This window comes from Martes martes, assembly GCF_963455335.1.
Source record: "Martes martes genome assembly, chromosome: 6".
In the NCBI taxonomy this organism is placed as follows: Eukaryota; Metazoa; Chordata; class Mammalia; order Carnivora; family Mustelidae; genus Martes; species Martes martes.
In genome coordinates, this window is record NC_137893.1 from 135,181,797 (window position 1) to 135,204,077 (window position 22,281).

The 22,281-nt window shown below is 44.0% G+C and overlaps 1 protein-coding gene across 1 annotated transcript in view; it reads right to left on the reverse strand.

Moving 5' to 3' along the window:
• The window catches only part of RANBP9 (RAN binding protein 9), an 86,905-nt gene extending 67,702 nt beyond the window's left edge, over positions 1-19,203 (reverse strand). The window contains exons 1-2 of the mRNA XM_080805247.1: positions 18,547-19,203; positions 5,537-5,648 (exon numbers count right to left, since the gene is read on the reverse strand). Of these exons, the coding sequence (XP_080661373.1) occupies positions 5,537-5,648; positions 18,547-19,129 (695 nt within the window). The 5' untranslated portion in view covers positions 19,130-19,203. The remainder of the gene's footprint in view (positions 1-5,536; positions 5,649-18,546) is intronic.
• Positions 19,204-22,281: the final 3,078 nt, after the last annotated feature.

Consider the following 22,281-nt stretch of genomic DNA (forward strand, 5'->3'; position numbering starts at 1 on the left):
AGATGATGTAACCTTTTGTTATGGAATGCATTAGAAATTTATTTTTAAATTAATTATAAAACTTAGGCTCCTGTGTCCCAATAAATAAGCTTATTTTCCTGAACACATACAAATTTGTTTCATTTAAAAGAAAATCCAAGGCAAAACCCAAAATATATTACTTCTTTCACTCACTAAAAGAAACTTCCTTCAAGCCTTATTTCTTAGGCAATAAGGTACAAGTAACAACTACCATAGTCATAGTCCTAATTTTCCAACGCAGACCCAGAAATAACACACATCACAGATAAATTAAGAGGTATCAACTCCCACTATGTCATGAAGAAATTTGCTGCATTGACCGATTTATCTTAAACCAAGTTCTTGGACCTAAATATTTATTTGCCTGCTCTAATCCTGGATAAACACACTGTTTTTTGTTGTTCCTGTTATTGTTTATTTTTTTTTAATTTATTTATTTGACAGACAGAGATCACAAGTAGGCAGAGAGGCAGACAGAGAGGGGGGGGGAGCAGGCTCCCCGCCGAGCAGAGAGCCCGATGTGGGGCTCGATCCCAGGATCCTAGGATCATGACCTGAGCCGAAGGCAGAGGCTTTAACCCACTGAGCCACCCAGGTGCCCCTGTTATTGTTTTTTAAAGATTTTATTTACTTATTTGACAGAGAAAGACCCAGTGAAAGAGGGAACACAAGCAGGGGAGTGGGAAAGGGAGCAGCAGGCTCCTTCCCAAGGTCCTGGGATCATGACCTAAGCCGAAGTCAGATGCTTAACAACTGAGCCACCCAGATGCCCCAAACACACTGTTTAAAAGAAAATTAAATCTTAAGTATAATCAAACTCTCAGATGAGCACTTATCACTGCAACTGAAAAGTGACTAACAGCTCCTCTTTCTGGTCCATTCTTTACAAAGAAGTTGGGATTTTAGGAAGAAGTTTTAGTTCTCTTGATACAGTTAAATACATCTCCAAAAAGGTATCACTCGCCCAAAATTAGCAATATGACTAGCTTTTCTTCCATAAATGAATCGTGCTCCCCTTCCAAAAGCATGGGGTTAGACCTAGAACTTAGTCAAAAAGTGTACGAGAAGGATAAATAAGATCTGCCCAAAGATACAACAGTTTTCTCCAAGAATAAGGAGGGAAGTACAGTTTCTCATCATTTATTCACGCGTATGAATGCTAGCTATCAAGTCAGTATTGGAGTGACAGAAACATAAAATAGTCCCTTACCCTTGCGTCTGCAGTTTAGACCACCAGGAGGCAAACAACTGAAACACACAGATATTATAATTACAGTCCGGCCAACATGTGAAGGAGGCATATGAAAGGCATAATACTATTTGGGGGAGGACAAGTGCCACCGAAAAGGTATCTTTAAACTACGCTAATTCGTTAAGGGGGCAAATGGCAAAGGGACAGGGGAAGGTGAATGTGAGAAGGAAGGAAAGCGCCCGCAGAGAGAACGAGAAACCTGAGCCCGCCTGTACAGAGAAGTAAAACAGGAGCTGATGGTCCTGCGCGCACTCTACCAGATACACTTCCCACAGACAGCCGATTCTGACTAGAAACAGATCCTTGCGAGTGTGCTCTAACCCAAAAAGTCTGTTCCGCCTCTGTCTTTGGGGTCATCTGATGTTGATTCAACCCTGTTTAGCATCCTACTTCCTATTTTCTGGGGCTTATATCTTCAAGTCTAAGCGGGCATCCAAATGGAAATGGAGATTAACCGGATGCCCCAGTTAGAGCTTCCACCGCTCGTGAAGGAGATGAAGTATAAGGACCTTGAATTTAACGTAAGTGACAAAATGAGAAGGGCCCTACAAAATATTCCATTCAATTCAGCTGCCAATTCAGTATTTTTAATATCTGTAAGTCACTTCTTAACCACTTCCACAGCTGTTGACAAATGATTAATTTAAAACCAAAGTAAAGGAGCGCCTGGGTGGCTCAGTCGGTTAGGCCTCTGCCTTCAGCTCAGGTCATGATCTCAGGGTTCTGGGATTGAGCCCTGCATCGGGCTCTCTGCTCAGCAGGGAGCTTGCTTCCCCATCCCCCTCTGTGCACACCCCCCACCCCAAGCTGATGCCCTCTCTCAAATAAATAAATAAAATCTTTAAAAATAATTCAAAATAAAGGAATTACTGTGTTTGTTAAAAAAAAAAGGGGGGGGGGCACCTGGGTGGCTCAGTGGGTTAAAGCCTCTGCCTGCAACTCGGGTCATGACCCAGGTCCTGGGATCGAGCCCCGCATCGGGCTCTCTGCTCAACAGTGAGCCTGCTTCCTCCTCTCTCTCTCTGCCTGCTTCTCCTCCTACTTGTGATCTCTGCCTGTCAAATAAATAAATAAAACTTAAAAAAAAAAAAAAAAAAAAAAAAAAGGGGGGGGGCAGATAAAATTAAAGATTCTTTAACATCATTCATCATTAAGGAAATGTAAATTAAAACCACAGTAAGACGGGGCACCTGGGTGGCTCAGTGGGTTAAAGCCTCTGCCTTCGGCTCAGGTCATGATCTCAGGGTCCTGGGATCAAGCCCCACATCAGGCTTTCTAGTCAGTGGGGAGCCTGCTTCTCCTCCTCTCTCTGCCTGCCTCTCTGCCTACTTGTGATCTCTGTCTGTCAAGTAAATAAATAAAATCTTTAAAAAAAAAAAAAAACCACAGTAAGAAACCACAAAGATCCCTATTATGAGAGCTAAATTTTTTTTTAAAAGCCTGACAACACCAAGCGCTACAGAGGATGCAAAGCAACAGGAACTTTCACACGCGGCTGGTGGGAATGCAAACTAGTACAGTCGCTCTGCAAAACAAGTTGGCAGTTTCTTGTGAAGTTAAAAATGCACTTAACACATGATCCAGCAATCCCACTCCTAGATATTTACCCAACTGAAATGAAAACTCAAGTTTACACAAAAACCTGTACATAAATGTTTATAGTGGCTATATTCCTAATTGCCAAAAACTGGAAACCACCCAGATGTCCGTCAACTGAAGAGTGGGTAAGCACACTGTGGTTGGCTCAGCCATACAATCAGCAATAAAAAGGACTGATCTACTGATATATGCAACAACAGCGATGAATCTCGGATGTATTACACTAAGTGAAAGATGCCAAAATTAGAAGACTGCATACTATGATTCCATTTATACACCATTATAGAAACAGCAAAACTATAGAGACAGAAGACCAATCAATGGTCGTCACTGAGAGATGGGGAAGAATTGTCTACAAAGAGGTAGAGAGGAATTGTGGAGGGCGATGGAACTGTTTGATCACTGATCCTTCAACAACTGGGTGGTGCTGGGACACGGATCACCCACCCCACCACCCCTGCCACCACACAAGCTGAAAATCCTGTATAACTTTTGCTGTGCCCAAAACTTAACTATTTAATAGCCTGACGGTGACTGGAAGCCCTACCAGTACTGTAAACAGTTCAGGCGTATTTTGTACGTTGTATTATATGCTGCATTCTTATAATAAAGCTAGAGAAAAGAAAATGTTATTAAGAAAATCACAAGGAAGAGAAAATATATTTCCAGGGCTGTGCTGTAGTTATAAAAAAAAGTCCACTTATAAAATAGATCCATGCAGATCAAACCTGCATCATTCAAAGACCTACTGTATACTGACTGTGGTGGTTACATGAATATGCACATCTGTCAAAACTCAAAGATCGGCACACTAAAAATGATACATTTTACTCTATGTAAAAATCAGGTAATTTTAAAAATGGGGAGAAAAAAGATGAATGAGAGATCTTGGCAACAAAGAGATCAGACTGAAAAGTTAAAAAGGAGTTAGTCACATCATGCAAGACCCTGCTAAGAAGTTTCAGATTTTATCCTCAAAGCAACAGGGGTACCAAATGATCTCAAGGAAGGGACAGACACAAGTCAGTTGTGTTTGAAAGAAGGATGATAACAGTTGCACAGTGAAGTAAAAGCATAACAGGGAGCAATTGGGAGACCAAAGAACCCACCACCTAGGTAATTTAGGGGATTAATTAGCAAACCTGAGGCGGAGGCCATAGAGATGGACAAAATAAGAGATAGGAAGCTGTCAAGTTTCTAGAACAGTGAAACCACTAAGCAAGCTGGTGCTGAGAAAAAGACTTAAAACAAGCGACACTGCAATACCTGTGGGACAGGCAAATGCAAACATCGGGTTAGACAGATCCGTCTAGAGCTCAAGGGAATAACCCGAGATGGGAGTTTTAGATTCGACGCTCATCGGGCTGTTTGCAGCCATGAAAAGGTAAGGTCAAGATCATGCAAAGACAAACACGTGGAGCAAAAAGGTGAAGAGAACCCTGGGAATAATCAGGAGCAACATCAGCAAGAATGAGGTTGATGGTGTAATTTTAAGTATAAGAAGAATTGGCTGAGTATACAGGCCGCAGTAGAGTTAAAAATGGTTACAATCGTGTGCCTGTTTCAACCTAGGGTGTCTCAACCACTTTATCCTTGGCTTCTCTGATTTTATCTTTGGCTTGATCACCCTGGGACAACTGAGGCAGTTCAATAAAAAGTCATCAATGAATTCCAAGGCTGCACTTTCTACTTTCCATACTGTTGAGAATGAAAATATTCAGCAAATAAAGTCGGAGGAATCATCTACTTATTTTTTCAGTTAAACACAGAAGAAGCACTAATAGGTTAAATGATTCACTTCAAATCCAGGTCAACTTAATAACTCTTAACTCAACTGGGCCAACTCACCCAGTAAGTTTATCTTGGGAGCTGGACTAATGACTTTATGGATGCTTTAAAGGACCTCTCACACCACAATGAGGTTACCAGGAAATACCATAGGATAGAGTTAGTGATTCTAGGTAATCAATTCTTAATCAGAAATATGCACCAAAATTCCCAGTGAAGCTTACTCAAGAATGCCTATCTTACCCAAGCTCTGCTTCTGAAAATAGTGATTTAGGAACTTTTAGGGTAAGGCCCACATTACTATCTTTGTAATAGTCCCGTAAGCGATTCCGATGTACACTCACATACTACACACTGATCCCAAGTTGAAAAGTGATGCTAGAGAAGTTGGTTCCAGAATCTACATGGAATTCTCACCTGGAAGCTTTTACACCATACCCTAATCCTTGGGAATCACCTCCAGTTGAGAGCATAAAAACATACTTCCCTGATCTAAACGCAAGAGTCTAAGTGCCACCCCCTGTGCAATACCTACGAATCACCTTTTGGCCTTGGTTAACTAGCTCTGAGAAGATTTAAGTTCTCAGCAGAATCCAGAAAAGGGCAGTGTAAGACAAGGCATGCTTAATTCCAGTGCTCCAATTTAATGACAAGCGGACCAAAAAACTTGGTCATTTCACCAACTCAAGTATTAGCTTCAACTAGTATCAAAGCAGAACTATATCCAACCTGCTGCATTGTGACACTCAGATCCTACTTTATCAATTACCAATATTTCCAAGACTCCCATTTTCCAATTACAGCATAAATATTACAAATCAAGACAAAAATAATTATCCAAGAATAGCAAACAATTTCACCAAAATGTACACTTACCCATCTCTTCCCTTACTAACAATTTTTACTTCAAAATAATAAATCCCACAGGCTGCTGGAATTGGGTGCGTGGCGCGAACAGATGCTGCATCTTTTGGGGTTTTGCCATGACCTGCATAGGAAACAGGAAGTGGAAAAAAATCAAATGAGATATTCAATGAAAATCTAGAACAATTCAGGAAGAAACAGAGTTTTTAGAATGGTATCTAGACATTTCTGCTCCTATCAGTACATATAAAGACTTAATGAAACATGTGTCATTACAATGCAATACGCAAAGAAGCCCAAGGTTAGTCATGGGACTCTTGACACTATTACTAGATTAACACACTTTCAGAATCTGAACACACTGAGCCTACCAAACTAATATTTCAGGGCAGACTATATTTTTAAGAAAAAAAGGATGCATTTGAAGAACATGATGAAAGTATGATCTTAATTTTATTAGATCCAAACATGCTTATAATTTATATTATTTCCAAGCAACATTCTTTTGTCAAATGGCCTATTTTTTTTTAAAGATTTTATTTACTTATTTGACAGACAGAGATCACAAGTGGGCAGAGAGGCAGGCAGAGAGAGAGGAAGGGAAGCAGGCTCCCTGCTGAGCAGACAGCCCAATGCGGGGCTTGATTCCAGGACCCTGGGATCATGACCTAAGCCGAAGGCAGAGGCTTTAACCCACTGAGCCACCCAGGCACCCCAAATGGGCTATTTTTTAAACCAGAAGCATCTATATCATGGGTATATCTTTAAGTGAAATTTTATATAATCAACTGAATTGGCAAAGCAGCTTTCTTACTTTAAGAATTTTCAAGTTTGGGTGCCTCAGTCTGGTTAAGCAACTGCCTTCAGCTCAGGTCATGATCACGGGTCCTGAGACTGAGCCCCTGCATCAGGTTCCCTGCTAAGCAGGGAGTCTGGTCTGTTTATCCCTCTCCCTCAGTCCCACCCCCCGGACCCCACTCATGCTCTCTCTTAAATAATTTTTTTAAAAATCTTAAAAAAAAAAAAAAAAGAACTTAAGTCTGTTCTTGGGCATACTTTTATCAGCTCTACACAAAGGCTGATTCAACAAATTTCTTTGGTCAATTACAGCCTACTAAGAAATATATCTAATCTCTAGCTGTATATTCTTTCTCTCTTTTTAAAGAAAGGAATGCATCATCATACCACTGCTGAAATCTTTAGGGAATCTGTCAGACAATGGCTTTTAAACTTTGTAAAATAGCTATTCTTCAATTCTAATCCTGAAGAATTTCCTTCGCTCACAATCACCTCCCATCCCTCACCCAAGACACAAATTAGCCTGAAAGCTAGCATATGAACAAAAATCAAGTGAACAACAGAAAATACACCCCTAAAACCACAGCAGAAGAGGTGAAGGAGCATGTCAGAAAGCACTCAGAGTAAGACAAGTCTGCACAATCCCCAAAATGACTCCATGACAAAAAATACTCTATTATTCATTGTTCCAGTTAAATATGCTTCGCCCAATACAAACTTAAGTCATTAGCCCTTTAGTCATACTATAACATTACCTTCATGGGCAGAAAAATTCCCCTTCTCAAATTTACCATGACTGTTTTAAAACTAAATACCTTCTTTTAAATCAAAAATTGTATCTTAGCTATACAATAACCATCACACACCAACGAGATACCTTCCTTTCCCATACACTTCATCATATTACATCATTAAACAGTTAAGTTTACATTTGCAATGCAAATAAGCACATTCTGACATGGCCCAAAAGAAACTGAATGAACTCAGCCTTTCCCTTTTATTACCATGAAAACCTGTGTCCCCAGATGTCTTAAGTATATAGGTTATGGGCAAAAGTTCTCAGCCTGGTGACCACTGAGAGGTGATAAAGTTGGTTAGGAAGACAAAAACAAGAGCAGCAATATACAGATACCCCCCAAATTGCTTTTAACATATGGAGGTAACCGATTTACACTGAGCTAAGCAAAAGAAAAAAAATAGCATAAATCTGCAGAATGACATAGGTCCCTTCTTAAAAATAGACATTTAAACTGTAAATATGTGGGGCTCCTGGGTGGCTCAGGTCATGATCCCAGAGTCCTGGGATCAAGCCCCACATCGGGCTCCCTGCTCAGCAAAGAGCCTGCTTCTCCCTCTCCCTCTGCCCGCTGCTCCCCCTGCTTGTGCTCTGTCAAATAAATAAATAAGATCTTTAAAAAAAAAGTTAAATATGTGTTCAAATAATTGAGTTGCCTGGGAAATGCTTGGGCAAACTAAATTCATTTAAAAAATTTAGACAGTTAAAAAAATATATAAAGAAAACCCTGATTAGTGCTGGAGTCCTAAATCAACTAGCTTTTATTTTTTGGTTTTGGTTTTTCTGGAAGGGAAGTGACCAAAACTTTTAGGGATAAAGTAGTCCCAAGGTATTCTTAACAATGATGATGATGATGACAACAGTTACCATATGTTTAATACTATGTGAAAGGCACTACTCCAAGAGTACTATATTTGTTCACTTGTTTAGCACTCAAAACAACTTCAGAAGTAGATACTATTTATTATTAAGGAAAGGAAATTAAGGGAAGATGAAGAGACTCGCCCAAGGTCATAATGTTGTTTGAGAATTCCAAACCAGGATTTGTGCTGAGATTTAAAGGCAAGAAGTCCAATCCAAGGCAAGCTCTGAACCCACAGGAAGGACCCAGTTACAATGAGCATTCTGGGATCACTTCACTTGTTTTCCTATCTCCTATTCTTGCTACTTCTGTGGGAAAAGAGAAAGAAAATTAATATTTGAGGGTAAACTCTCTCTCAAAGAATTAAGTGCTTTTGTATAGATTTTTCTCATTCAACATCTGTGAAATGGGTTTTAACCTCATTTTATTTTTTTAAATTAACCTCATTTTAAAGAGAGAAAACTCTTACAGGTATTATATAACTTGCCCTGAATTAGTAAATCATGCGTTAAATCCATACATGAATTAAACTGCCCTACACTTTCCCCTCATGCAAAAATTACTATCAACAACTACATAATCCTTAATCTTCAAGGTTCTATTATATTCACTATGCTCTACTTAGACACTGTGGAAAAATGTCATAAAGGTTAAAAGATTTGTTTTATTTTTAAATTAAATTTAAACGTAAAGACCTAGGAAAAAGCTGAGATGTCAGATTAAAAGCATTCATACTCTTGGGTAAGACTAGTAATATCAGAGTGAAGGGCCTATTTCTAATAATGTTCATCAGCAGGAAGCTTATCACCTTAAATTCTGTGACAACCAGAAAACAACCTCACACTACCAAAGTATAAACTGTTAAAACCACGAAGTCTTCAATGTTAAGTATTTTCTATGTAGTTCAAAAAGGAAATACATTTATTGCTTCAAAGCTCTAAGGCTAGCAAGACCATGCTCTTTCATTTCACAACCTGTCCATTCCTTGTAAATGGAAGGAAAGGGTTTGAATGAAGCTCACCTCCAACCCCCCCTCCACTCTCCAATATACAGTCCCAGTTGCCTTTCTGGAAATATAACTCAGTCTTCCTTGTACCTCTATTCCCCCATACAACTAAAATTGCTTAACATTCTCCCATTCAGCCAAGGAAAACCCTGCTGATCTGGTCGTCAACACTTTCCACCGCCTTCCTGAACCTGCCACACTGGCCTGACCATGGTCTTTGCCCCAACTCTTCCCCACACTAAACTGGAAAGTGCTATACCCTTCCTCCTTACCTGCTTATGTCCTGCTCATCCACTTGCTCTTAGCTCACGTTTTCCTTCCTCAATGACTCTTGCTCTAACCTCTCTGACTTGTCCAACCTCCTTTTTATATGCCCTCACAGCAACACATATCTGTCCCACACAACATTACCACACTTCCCAATTATTTGTGATTATCTTACTGACCTCACATTTCAATTCCTGGACCTCTTTACTCCCACTGACTTCCTACTCTAACTTTAATCATTCCTTCCTGGAGCGACACTCTGGACTCTGACATCACCTGAAACTACTCCACCTCAGAAAGAGTAAATTCTAACGAAATCTGTTCTGCTACAAAAAACAGTTCTTGAATACAAATTAGCTCACATGTACTTGATAAATACAGGAATGATGTCAGCATAAAAACTAAATCATTTAGTGCCTAACACAGCTTTTCCCGGTACATCAACGAAGTACAGAGAAAAATCTAGCAACATACAAAAAACCCTAAGTCAAAAACCTGGGGCGCCTCCACAAGTGCATTCCTAGTGTCCAATGTTCAGTGGCTTCAGGAACCGCTACACCTGCCACTATATTAAGCCATCTGGGGAAAATTCAAGCCCAATACTGATCAAAAAGTACTAAGATATTTCCTCTTTGTTTTTATCAGCATGGACCATCTCTTGCATATTTACTTTCCACTTTGTGTTAGAACTCAATACTACTTTACTTTGCTGCTCTAATTAGCCACTGGGAACTTTTTCATTTGGCTCCTCTAACATACCTGTATTATGGTTTTTCTTTGTTTGCTATTTTCAGGCCCCAGAAGACACTGGAGGCTAATCGTGCATGCCTCCTGCCCCAGTCCTAGAATCGGCCGTTTCTCCAATCATCCATTTCTCCAACATCTGGCTACTAAGCATGCTCCTTGTTACTGGGGTGTCACTGCTTTTGGGCTTTCTCATTGATAAGAGCAAGGAAATATATGTATGTATACTAAACCCCTGTGTGTGTGTGCCTACATTTCTATACGTAACCGTCCATGTTTGTATTAAACCAGACATGAGGTTCACACTAAGGTCTCCAACTTTATTACCACACCGATCATTCTAACATTCTCTCTCTGCTTACCTATAAAATTCCACCCCAATGATATGAAACTTAGCTCCCACCACCCACCATCCATTTAACTGTTTGATTCCAGTATACATATATAGTAACAGCATCTGAATTGTTAACTCATATCCCCATGGGATACAACTTTAGCAGTAAGTTTGGTTTCTCTTACCTTTAGTTTTACAGACTACTGATTTCCAAAGTTACCTGTGTCAGCACTCTTCCCCCTCTTCTCTGATGCTGTTTCATATATTTGTAATACAGATCGTTTTATCATATTCTGCATTTTATCCTGGGATTTGCCCCTCCAAATGATTTTTTAAATTTACATACATTAAAGTTCACTCTATATGGCTGAAAACTTCTGTGGGTTTTAAATATATGGTGTGATATGGCGCCTTGGTGGCTCAGTGGGTTAAGCCTCTGCCTTCAGCTCAGGTCATGATCCCAGGGTTCTGGGATGGAGCCCCGCATCGGGCTCTCTGCTCAGCGGGGAGTCTGCTTCCCCCTATCTCTCTGCCTGCCTCTCTCTGCCTACTTGTGATCTATGTCAAATAAATAAATAAAGTCTTAAGTAAATACATGGTGTGATGTATCCACTAGCAGGGCATCATACAAAATACTTTCACTGCCCTGAAAATCCCCTGTGCACTGCCTATCCCTCCCCTCAAGCCTCTGACAACCACTCTTTTTTACTATCTCTATCGTTTTGCCTTTTCCAGAATGTCAGGTAACTGAAATGATACAGTATATAATCTTTTCAGACTGCCTTCTTTCACTTAGCAATACATGCACTGGAGATCTGCAGGTGTCTTTGCAGGGACGGACAGCTTATTTCTTTATATCGCTGAATAATACTCTATTGTATGGATATACCACAGTTCATCCATTCACCTACTCAAGGACACTGAGGCTGCTTCTTGTTTGGGGCAATTATGAGAGAAGTCGCTATGAACATCCACACACAGGTTTTCATGGGGGCCTAAGTTTTCACATCAGCCGGGTAGGAGCTCAGCTGCTGGTAAAAGTATGTTTAGCTTTGTCAGAAACTGCCAAACCACCTTCCAGAGCGGCCACATCATCTCGAGCTCCCACCGGCCGTGCGTCAGCAATGGGCCTTGTCAGGTTTCCGTCGGGCTTTAGCCATTCTAACAGCTGAAGTCTGTACGCCTTTCCTCTTTGTCTGAAAGAGGGGGTGGGGGCCGAAAAGGGCTAAACCCTGAATCAGATATTTATTTCTGATTAAACAGCTGTCAAGCACTTAACATCTCTAAGAAGGAAGCCCAACGCCAGGGCTTACGGCTCCGAAGGATCGGCAGCCTGGGATGCTGGCCGCAAATGCCAGTGCGAACCCAACTGGGCTTGTGTTTTACTAGGACTGTTATTTTTGTGGTGCTCTGGTCCCAAAGATCCACAGGTTTTACGCGGTCTGCCCCTGCCCAATTTTTCCCATAAGCCCCGTTACTTTTGGCGCCCAATTCTGTGGAACACGTAGGAGCACGTCTTCCCAGGAACACGTTTTTGGAGCTGAAATGCCTGTATCTTCCTCTAAGACACAACTCCCTATCCTCTCCCCTTTCTAAACACTTCGCTTCCACACTTCCTCTTCAACATCAAGGGAACTCCCGTTCCCTGAACCCTTTTTCCCCCTCTTGCAGGTTTCCCTGCCAGTAGAGGGTACATGGTGACCCCTTAAGAGCTCCCAAATATCCTTGATCCTTCTCTCACATGCCTACCCTTCCGCCACAGGCAGCCAGCAAAACCACAGCCTTAGGTCAATAGTAGACTCCGCCTTCCCTACTCTTGGCCTGGGCGGCTGCCCGTCTCCCAAACAAAATCCAAGTCTTGCAACAGCCACCACTACGAACCACTGTTCTCCGAGGGGCTCTCCCAGTGCTGTCAACCGCACACTGAGAAACCTCTCGTTGGCGACTTCCCCGTTCCCCTCCACGGCTGGCTACACGTTTTCATCACTCACGCGAAGCTTCAGTCCTGAACTCGGATAAGTGAGCACACGGCCACACCGACTTCATCAGATAACGGGACTCCGCTGTTGTCCACGGCCCTGTTCCACTCCTCACTCTCCTATTACAAACCGGTCAGTGTCCACACGCATCTTCACCTCTTCCCCTATTTCCAGAGGAGTCACACGTCCTCCGCTCTTCTTCAGGACTGCCCTGCGCTCCGGAACGGCTCTCCTTCCTCCAAGCCCGCACTGTCAGCCTCCTAAGCTTTTCTTCCCTCTTCCCTTCATTACTTTCCTCCCCCCCTCCATCTCTCAATCTGTACCGGCAGTGTCCCCAAAATAGCCACTTTCCACAAAATCCTACACGCCTTGGTGCTATAAACCACAGTCGATAATGCACTGGGCTTCGTAGTGAGTATAATTAACCTTTTTTTTTTTTTTTTTGAATGTTAAGGTAACGAAAGCAAGTACTATTACTGTTAATTTTATTTGCCAGAAGCTATGTTAAATTCTGTACACATTAACTGGGACTCCGTGCATCGGACTAACATTACACTCTCATCCAACTTAATGTCACTTCAGTTTCACCCACACCGCTGAGCTAAAACGAGACTTACTTAGAAATGATACAACAGCCTCTAACACAGTACTTTCCAAAGGGGTTTTTATGGATAATTTTGATTCTGTGGATCTTCATCGTCTTTGCTGACACTAGAAAGTAATCACCAGGCACAACCTAATTCCACTATCAACCATTTAAAATAACAACAACAACAACAATCCTGCCTTAACCTTCATCCTCTTCCAGGTACCACATGAGCTCTTCCTCCGCCTCTATTTCTCAAGACTAATCTGTATTCGCTATCCCCTCTGCTCGATCTCCGCTACTGACTCTGATCTTTGCCCCCATCACTAAATTCAGACTGCTCTTCTAAGGTCACAATGCTCTAATTTCCAAATCCAGTGGAAAAATTTCTCTGCTCGGCTCACTAAACCGATCTGTTGCATTTGACACTAAAGGTCACTTCCTCATTTCTGATACTCTGCTCAGCTTCTGCGACACCACACTCTTCCCCTGTCCAGGTACCTCTTAACGAGTGCTTCTTGGACTCTCCCCAGTCTTTTAATGCTGGCCTCGCTCAGCTGAGGGCTCCATCTGTGCCCCACGGCTCTTCTCACTTTACCTACTCTCTCTCTCTCATGCCCTCTCCTTGAGTTTCAGCCACCACCTAGAGGTAACTCCCAAATCAATCGTGACCTAGACCCCTCCCCACACTCAGGGCAATTATGGTACGTGCCCACCCTTCCTACAAGAAAGGGCCTCACAGGCTACCCCCACCAGAAGAAGCAGGGCCCAGACTCTCCTTGTGCCAGGAGGGCACTCTGTATTTCATAACTACCCTTAACAACCCTAAAGCTGATCCAACACAGGTTAACAGCTGACACCAAGGCCACCAATCCAACACCACAGCATGTAATGAAAAGCTCTGCCCAGCTAAGAATGATGGCAATTAGCTTATCCAATCTGTTAAGTCCCTCTGGAATCTGGAATAGAAGTAAAAAGATAAACCAGTCAGGAGGGAAAAGAGAATTAAACAACCAGAAACTACAGCGGAGTCACTTCAGCACTAGAATAAAGTGAAAAGTCATGAACTCCAGCTGCTGCAATACTTGGGGCCACCTAACTCCAGAAGATCTGTTCCTGCTCTTTCTGGAAGGCTTCTCTGGGATCTTCTGGTTTCCGGTGAAGTCAGGTCATATGGCTGAGATTCCCATTCCTACACATCTCCAAATACACTGTAATACTTCCTTGCAATTATTATTTGATTCACGGTTCACTGCAAGAAACTCACAGAGCTAGAAACCCAAGTGTCATCCTTGATTTCTCTCTCCACCATTCCATCAACTCCTATCAGTGTCACTTGAAAACATCACAAATACGTCTGCTCTGCTCCACCCCACCACTGACCGGGTTCAGGTCCTTATTTCCTACAGAGACTTCTCAATGAGTTTGCTAGTTTCAGTCTTGTACTCCTTAAATCCACCTTCCAATTAGTTGTATAATATGACAAAAATGAAAATATGAACCAGTCACTTCCTATTTAAAATCCTTTGATGATTCCTCCTGTCCTACAGAATAAGATCTAAGCTCAATAAAATATTTCCAAGGCCTCTCTCGATCTTTTCCCAGCTGCTACTCGTCACACACTCTTAAATTCCAACACTCCAAAACTGCTTATAGATCCAAACATATACAGTAGTTCTCACCTCTTAAGCTTTTAGTTATGCATTTTCACATGTAATGCCTAGCCCCCCTCCTCCTCATCTTGCAGGCCCAACCGCTGGCCTCAGCTCTCCAAAAAGCTGGCCCTGACTCACCAACTTCATCACTTCCAGCATCAGCCAGGGGTCGATGCTCCTCCTGTCCTCCACAGGACTGTTCAGAACTCTTCCCTCACTACGCTTGTATGTTTTACCTGCTCGGAGCTCTCTGAATTCAAAGATAGTATCTTATCACCTCTGCATGGCCAGAACCTGGCACAAAGTAAACATTCACTAAAAGCTTGTCGAATAAATGCATGGAGAGCAAGGCATGTACACAAACTGTCCAGCAGACTACTTGCCCTACAGCAACAGCTCCATGAATTATCATCACCACTTTTCTACAAATGTGATTATTAGATTTACGTAATTCTTGCAACTATCAACTACCATTTTGGAGCTAAATTCCCCATAATACTGGCAGAGATCGCAGGGAAAAGCTCGGTTTGGTTTTTCAATTCCTTGATTTTGAGGAACCTTTTTATATCATTCCCCATAATTCCTAAAAAACATTTGCATTGGTAGGCAAGCAAATATTGTCAAGATATTTGTTTAGCCTTAAGAAATGTAAAAAATTCAGTAAGTGATTCAAGAAGTGTCAAAGGCCTAATGACTGTTGATACTCAAAGGGATGGGAGTGGGGAGCACGAGAATATCAGCTATCTGGTTAGATGCCATTAATAATGCTTCAATTAAAAGTGCAATTCACTAGTTCATGGCTACCTATCATTTCCAACTTTCACTTCTCTGTTTCTTTCCTGTAAGCTACCCTAAATCAGTAGAATCAAGGCACCTGGACTTATCTATTACCGAAAATTAAAACTCAATACAAACTGAAATACGCAATACTCTATGGTAGGAAAGAGCACTAAATTTAGAGTTGGTGAAAATTAGTTTCCAACCCTGGCTTACTTGCGACCGGGAAAAATCTAACCTCCAGGTGCTCCCACTTTCTCATATCTCTAAAGGAGAATTCCACCATCTTGTCCAAATCCACTAACATGTTTGTGTGTATTAAAAAGCTTTGTTAAGTATCCAAATGCGATAACTTCACAAATAGAAAAATGCAATCTGTAACTGAAACATTTAGGACTAATTGAATCCATTGTCATATGCATTAAAATGCTTTAAGTTGGAATAAAGTCCTCATTATAACTAAGTCTAAACTTGTCACATTTGTACTTATTCGAAGCTGACAATTTTAAAAAATAAAAGGGGCTATGCCTGAGTACTTCAACAGTTGGTGTGTGACTGCTAAGCAAAAGGTCGTTTTAAAAATTTTAACATATAGTATACACACCCTGCTCTTCCTCTGCAATCCAACCAACTCTGACTGCATGTCTGGCATTGTTTAACATCAGTCCCTTCGAATCATTTAAGGAACCATATGGCTTCCCAAAACAGCAATTCCAACTTAGAAGAATAACATCTTTAAAAACCGAGCATGTTCAGAGCAAAAGAAACCAAGATATTTCTACTTCAAAGGTAAGAACAACCCTTACCATTATGGAAAAGAATTGGCAATCTTTTCAAACTCTGTAACATGCAAAAACATTTTATGAACAGTAGTTTTAATGTTAAAAATGTCTGAAAATGCTGAGGTAAAAATCAAAGTGGCACAATGAAATGTTAAAATTCACTCTTATTTTGTGACTTCAAAGTTTTATTCTCCACTACCTATGACACTTCCCCTTTGCTCCCTTCCCCTATTACTGGGACAGAGTTGCCCAGGACTTTGGTGTGGTCCACTCAGAAGGCACACAGAACGACAACAGGAAAAAAAACAAAAAAATGCACACACATTAAAATAACAAGACAAGAGGAAGAGGCAGTAGAAGGGGGAAAAAGAACAGTGTTTTTGACAAGGGGGAGGGGAGAGACAAAGGGTAGACAGAAGGGAGAGAAAAAAGGTAACAAAATCTGTTCTTCCAGAAGTAATGCTTCATGTTTATAAAGCAGTGAAGTTTCCAGAAAGTGAATCTTAGTATTACACAACAAAAAGTAATAAAGAGGCCAACAGGAAAAATAATGGGAGGCAGCAGTGTCATAAATATTCCAAACTCCAACCAATTCCTCATAAGCATGAACTTTTCTTTGACCCAAATCATAATTTTATGTAAAAGGAGTTAATAAAACTAATCAAGGCATGTTACAGTGCTTTAAAAAAAAAAACAACAAAAAACACAACTCATCACAAAACCTAGATCTCACAAAAATTCAGAGCTGGAAATTTCCTTACCATGCAGCTCAACTCTCTCATGTCTCAGAGGAAGAAACTGAGGCCCCGTCCTGTAACATGCCTAAAATCACAGATGATGGCAGGACTCAGCAAAGCTAGGACTCTTTGTTCAAAAAATTTCCATACCTTTTGCCTCTGATTTTATAAACTTATTATTAACCATCGACCATAAATTTAAGATAAAGTTTTGTCAAGTCTAACAAAAAGCCTTCCGGTAGCCAGATAAGAAGTAAACACTTCATAGCACAGCACTGTTCACACAAATCGGAACACAAAATTAAGTAACAGCCTCCACGGAGTCTTAACAAAATGTCCTAACTTAAGAGAAAACAAAGGTCATTTTAGACCATTTAGATTAAGAAACAAAATATTTAAAACTGAAAGTACTCCTCTGGATCTATGGCTAAAAAGAAGGAATATTCCCCAAGGCCTATTTTTGTGCGTGATTCTTTCCAGCCAAATCATTTGGTAGATTTCTGTCGCCATTCGCCTTTCTAATTAAATAGCACTTATTTATCAAGGTTCTTCTCATATTTTAGTCTCGCATGCTTTAAGAATATAACCACAAGAACTGTTTATATCCTCTACATCCCTGTCACTAGGATCTGATTAAGACCCTTCCTTTGTAGCCAATCAAAAGGAGGCTGCTTTGAATGTAAAAGCTCCTGCTTCAGGTTTGGGGCCTAAAAACTGGATTTGGTTCCAGACAGACTGATACATCAGACTGATTTTGTTTTCTCCCACACAAGTAAACTTGACACATGCTATTATTCTGGGCTACATTTCAAAAATTTTCAAAGCAATTTATAATTTCATATAAAGCTCATCTGTTTAAAGCTTTGTTTTAACACAGGAGAGGTAGGTGAGGGAGGAGGGGGACAAACACAAGCCTAAGGCTGCTTTTTGTTTTTAACTGCAGGTGTAAAACATAAGCCAATTTTCTTTAAAATTCTCTGTAACATTTTAAGATACCCGTTTCTAATCAGACTTCATATAACACCAGCACATAAATACAGGGCATTTCCAATCAGTAGTGGTAGGTTTCTGCTCCTCTAAAAAAAACACCTACTTCTGAGGTTCACCTCTTATCCTCCCAGTTGCTCTGAGTAAGAAACACTGATGCCAAACTTGGGGCCCTTGTCCTTTTGTCCCCCCAGACAATCTCTGGCCTGATTTTGGACAAAATCCTCCACTGATTACCCCTCCCCCTATATATCCCTGCTCTCCCTTAATTAGAAATCATACCTCAGAATCGTGCCTCTGTTCCCCTACGTAAGAAGAGGACGCCTGACCCACCGCCACCTGGAGAACAATGTAACCCAACTCCGGGTCCATAGATTCCTCTATCCGAGCCCTAAGATTTATCTTCAGGGGAAATCAGAAAGCGAGTTATGTCCTGTCATCCTGGATTCCCTCAAGGTGTCCTCCTCCTGGCCTAGGATTACCAGCTCCATTACACCTAGGGGCATTCTACTCACCTGCCTTCCCCAAGAACCTGGGCCCTGTCCCCGCGACCTCGGTCCCACCCTCGCAGCAGCGGAACGGGCGGCGAGTCACCTCGGAGGGCACGGGGCCCCGGGCGGGAGGGGGTCGGGGGCGGGTCGAGAGTCGGCGGCAGCGGCGGGACACGTCGGGTCAGTGGCCCCACTCCCACCGCACGACACACGCCCAGTACCTTTGTAGTGCACCCGCAGGTTGTTCTGAGAGAGGCCGATGTAGCTGAACTTGTCCTTCGGGCTCCAGGATCGCGGCAGCGGCGTCTCCTGCTCGTCCACGGCCGGGTAGAGGCGCTTCAGCCGCCGCTGCAGCTCCTTCTCCTGCTCGTTCAGGGCCGAGTCCCCGTGCGGGAAGGGGGCCGCGGCGCTGCTGCCCGCCGCCAGGGTTGCGGCCGGGCCGCCTCCGGCCGGGCCGGGGCCCGCGGCGAGGCCCGGAGGCGCTGGGGGTGCGCTGGCGGGGGCGGCCGCCGAGGCGGGCGGCGGGGGCGGCGGAGGCGGCGGCGGCGGGGCCGCGGTGGCGGGGGGCGGCGGCGGCGGCGGCGGGTGGAGGAGCAGGGCGGCCGCCGCGGCCCCCAAGCCGCCGCCGCCGCCCGCGCCGCCGCCGGGCGAGCCGGCCGGAGAGGAGCCGGCGCTGACGGCCGGGGGCGCCGGCAGGACGACTCCGGAGACGGGGGCCACGGCCGCTGGCGGTGGCGGCGGCAGCTGCTGCTGCTGCTGCTGTTGTTGTTGCGGCGGCGGCGGCGGCGGCTGCTGCCCGGACATCCCGGCCGCGACTCAGCCTGCGGCCACCTCCACCTCTTCTCTCCTTCCTCCTCTGCTTCCCGGGGGCGCTGTCGCTGCGGCCGCCGGCACCAGGCGCCCAGTCCGCCCGCCCCGGAAGCAGGCGGCGGGCCGCGCGCCGAGGGAGAGCGCGACGGTTGGGGGCTCGGAGACGGGGGGAAGCGGGCGGCGGGCCGGGGGAGGCCCCGAGAGAACGTTGGCCGGGCGCGGGCCTGGGACGAGGCGCCGAGGGCGGGGGCGAGGCGGGAGCGCGGGCGCAGAAAGCGCGGTGGTGGCCGCGGCGGCCGCTGCTCTCGCGGCTGTTTCCCGGCGGGCGGGCCGGGCCGGCGCGAGACGCTGCGCGCGGGCGGCGCTGGGCGAGGGGGCGGGGACGGAGGCGCGAGGGGCGGGGGCAGCGCGGGCGGCAGGGGGCGGGCCCGCGGGGGTCCCGGCGCGCGGGCCCCGGGGGCGGGAGGGGGGCGAGGCGCGCGGCCGGAGCGGCGGAGCGCTCCTCCGGGGCGGGGCGTGAGGCTCCCGGCGCGGGGTCCCTCCGCCTGTCCCCGCCTCCTCCCGCGAGCCCGCCGCTGCCCCCCCAGCCCCCGCCTCCGGCCACCCCCCCCCGCCCGCCCGGGCCCTCCCGGGAGAATCTCCTCCTACTTTACTTCTTTTTGTTGTCGTCGCCCCACCTCCTCCCTCCCCGCCGCCGTAGGGTTCCCGCTGGAGCGGCGGTGCTGCTTCTCGCCCAGGCGAAAGTAATCGAGCCCGGCTGGGGCCGCCGCGAGCCCGGCCCGCGGGTGCCCGGGACGAACGGAGAGGCTCGGCTCCGGGGGCCCGACGCAGACCCCGAGGTGAGCGGTCCCGAGAGCGCCCACGGGCTGCCCGGGCGCCGCTTGGCCGCGCTTGCCCCGGAGTAGGTTCCCTTTCGCCGCCTCCCTCTCTTTATTTCGCACCGAACTTAATACCCTAACATTTATCATATAGGGACAGGAAATCATTTCTGAAGGCAAAGTCTCCCGCTTAAAATAGTGGTCATTCTATTAATTAATTTTATGAGGACTTAAAGTGAACTTGGAGTGGTAGAAGGTGCCACAGGAATACTATTAAGGACTGGCATATCTTCAAAGAGCAGGAACATAAACTGTATGAATACAAGATTGTGGTGTGCATTTAAGAAAGGGCTTCTAGAGACGTCAAAACATTTTATAGACCCATTAATTTTCATAACAGGCCTCTTTGTTAGGTAGCAAAGAATTATGCACATTTTTAAAACAAGGAAATATTCACCGAGGTCAGCAGAGTCAAAAATAGGACTTCCTACTTTGCAATTCCCAATAGAGTGCTTCGCTTGGTCGACTAATTTGGCACAATTTGCCAAGTGTTGCTCTCTGACCCATCCTAGCATTACTATTTTGTTTTCAACACTTCCCTTTGTTTGGGTCATCCTTTCCTTAGCTGGCGAAATCGATCTTAACGCGTGTAAACTACATGCTATAAATTCTGCTATTTTGTTTGCTTCCAAAGATACTGTGATGGTAATTGGCCAAATAAGCAAGGAATGAATGGTTTGCTGAATAGAGAATTATTTATTTTGTCTTGAAGTGGCTAGGTAAATGATGATTTAATTGAAGGCCCCTAATGTGTGGCCAGAACTAATAAAGTCATTCAGTCTAATTTCTCCCTCAATTACCCAGACAACTCGATGCCTTGTTGTTCTTTAATAAAAATACCCGATAATGCTAACCTATTGTTTGGTGACTTTTCTCCAAGCCACTGCTCTTTAAATTACATGATGTCATTGTATTTAAATTGTTCTAAAACTTTCATTTATATTACAGTAACAATGAGTTAAGTGTAAGCCAAACTCCTTTTAAATATCGGCTAATCAAGGTTGAATTAATGGGCTCCAAGCCTTATCAGACTTTCTTGAAGCAGTCAACAAGTTTTTATTTATGAAGATGTACTTTTCTGTGTCAACATGCTTAGAAACCGTTTAAAACCTTATATATTCTAGGAGCAGTTGAAAGAATGAAAGTATCCGACATTTTGTTAGAAGCTTTTTTTTTTTTTTTTTTTTTAGATTTTTTTCGTTATTTATTGGACAGACAGAGATCACAAGTAGGCAGAGAGGCAGGCAGAGAGAGAGGGGGGGAAGCAGATTCCCTGCTGATCAGAAAGCCCGATGCGGGGCTCAGTCCCAGGACCCTGGGATCATGACCTGAGCCGAAGGCAGAGGCTTTAACCCACTGAGCCACCCAGGCACCCCCGTTAGAAGCTTTTTAAAGGAGTACCTGGGTGCTCTCCAGATAAGCGACCTTAAGAAATTAATGCCTTCACTTTGGGGGGAGGATGCTGTGAAATGGCCACTCTTTCATACTAAAGGTGGCAGGAAACATAGATAACGTCATTTTAGAAAGCCACATATTTGGTGATACTTATAAAGAGACATAAAGGTATTTGTGCCTTTCGACTTACTCCCACCAGAAAGTCAAGGCCAAGTAATAAATCTAAGACGTGGCAGAATCTCAGGCTAACAAGAACTAGATGAAATATGCAAGCGAACAAAATGTCCAACAGGAAGAGCCTGGTTGAAGAAATGGTCATATAACCCACTCAAAAGAATTAGGAATACAGGAGCACATCTAGCACATTTGCTTGAATTTTTTTTTTAAATGCATCCCTCTGGGCAGTGGAACTTCCAAAAGAAGGAGGCCAACCAATTAGGAAAAGGCGCTCCTTTCTCTTGATTTAGTCATTGGATATTGGACCCAATTTCAGACCTCTTCTCTCTGGGCCTCTCACACAGGCGCAGTCTGAAATAAGTGTTATATGGCTCCTTAAAAATATGGTTTTGAGGGGCACCTGGGTGGCTCAGTGGGTTAAAGCCTCTGCCTTCGGCTCAGGTCATGATCTCAGGGTCCTGGGATCGAGCCCCACATTGGGCTCTCTGCTCAGCGGGGAGCCTGCTTCCCTTCCCCTCTCTCTCTGCCTGCCTCTCTGCCTGCTTGTGAACTCTGTCAAATAAATAAAATCTTTTTTAAAAAAAATATGGTTTTAAAAACACAGAAGAGAGATTATGATGCGCTACATGGGAAATGCCTATACAGTAATTACACACTGCCAAAATTGTTACCAAAAAGATGTGAAGGGAAAAAAAA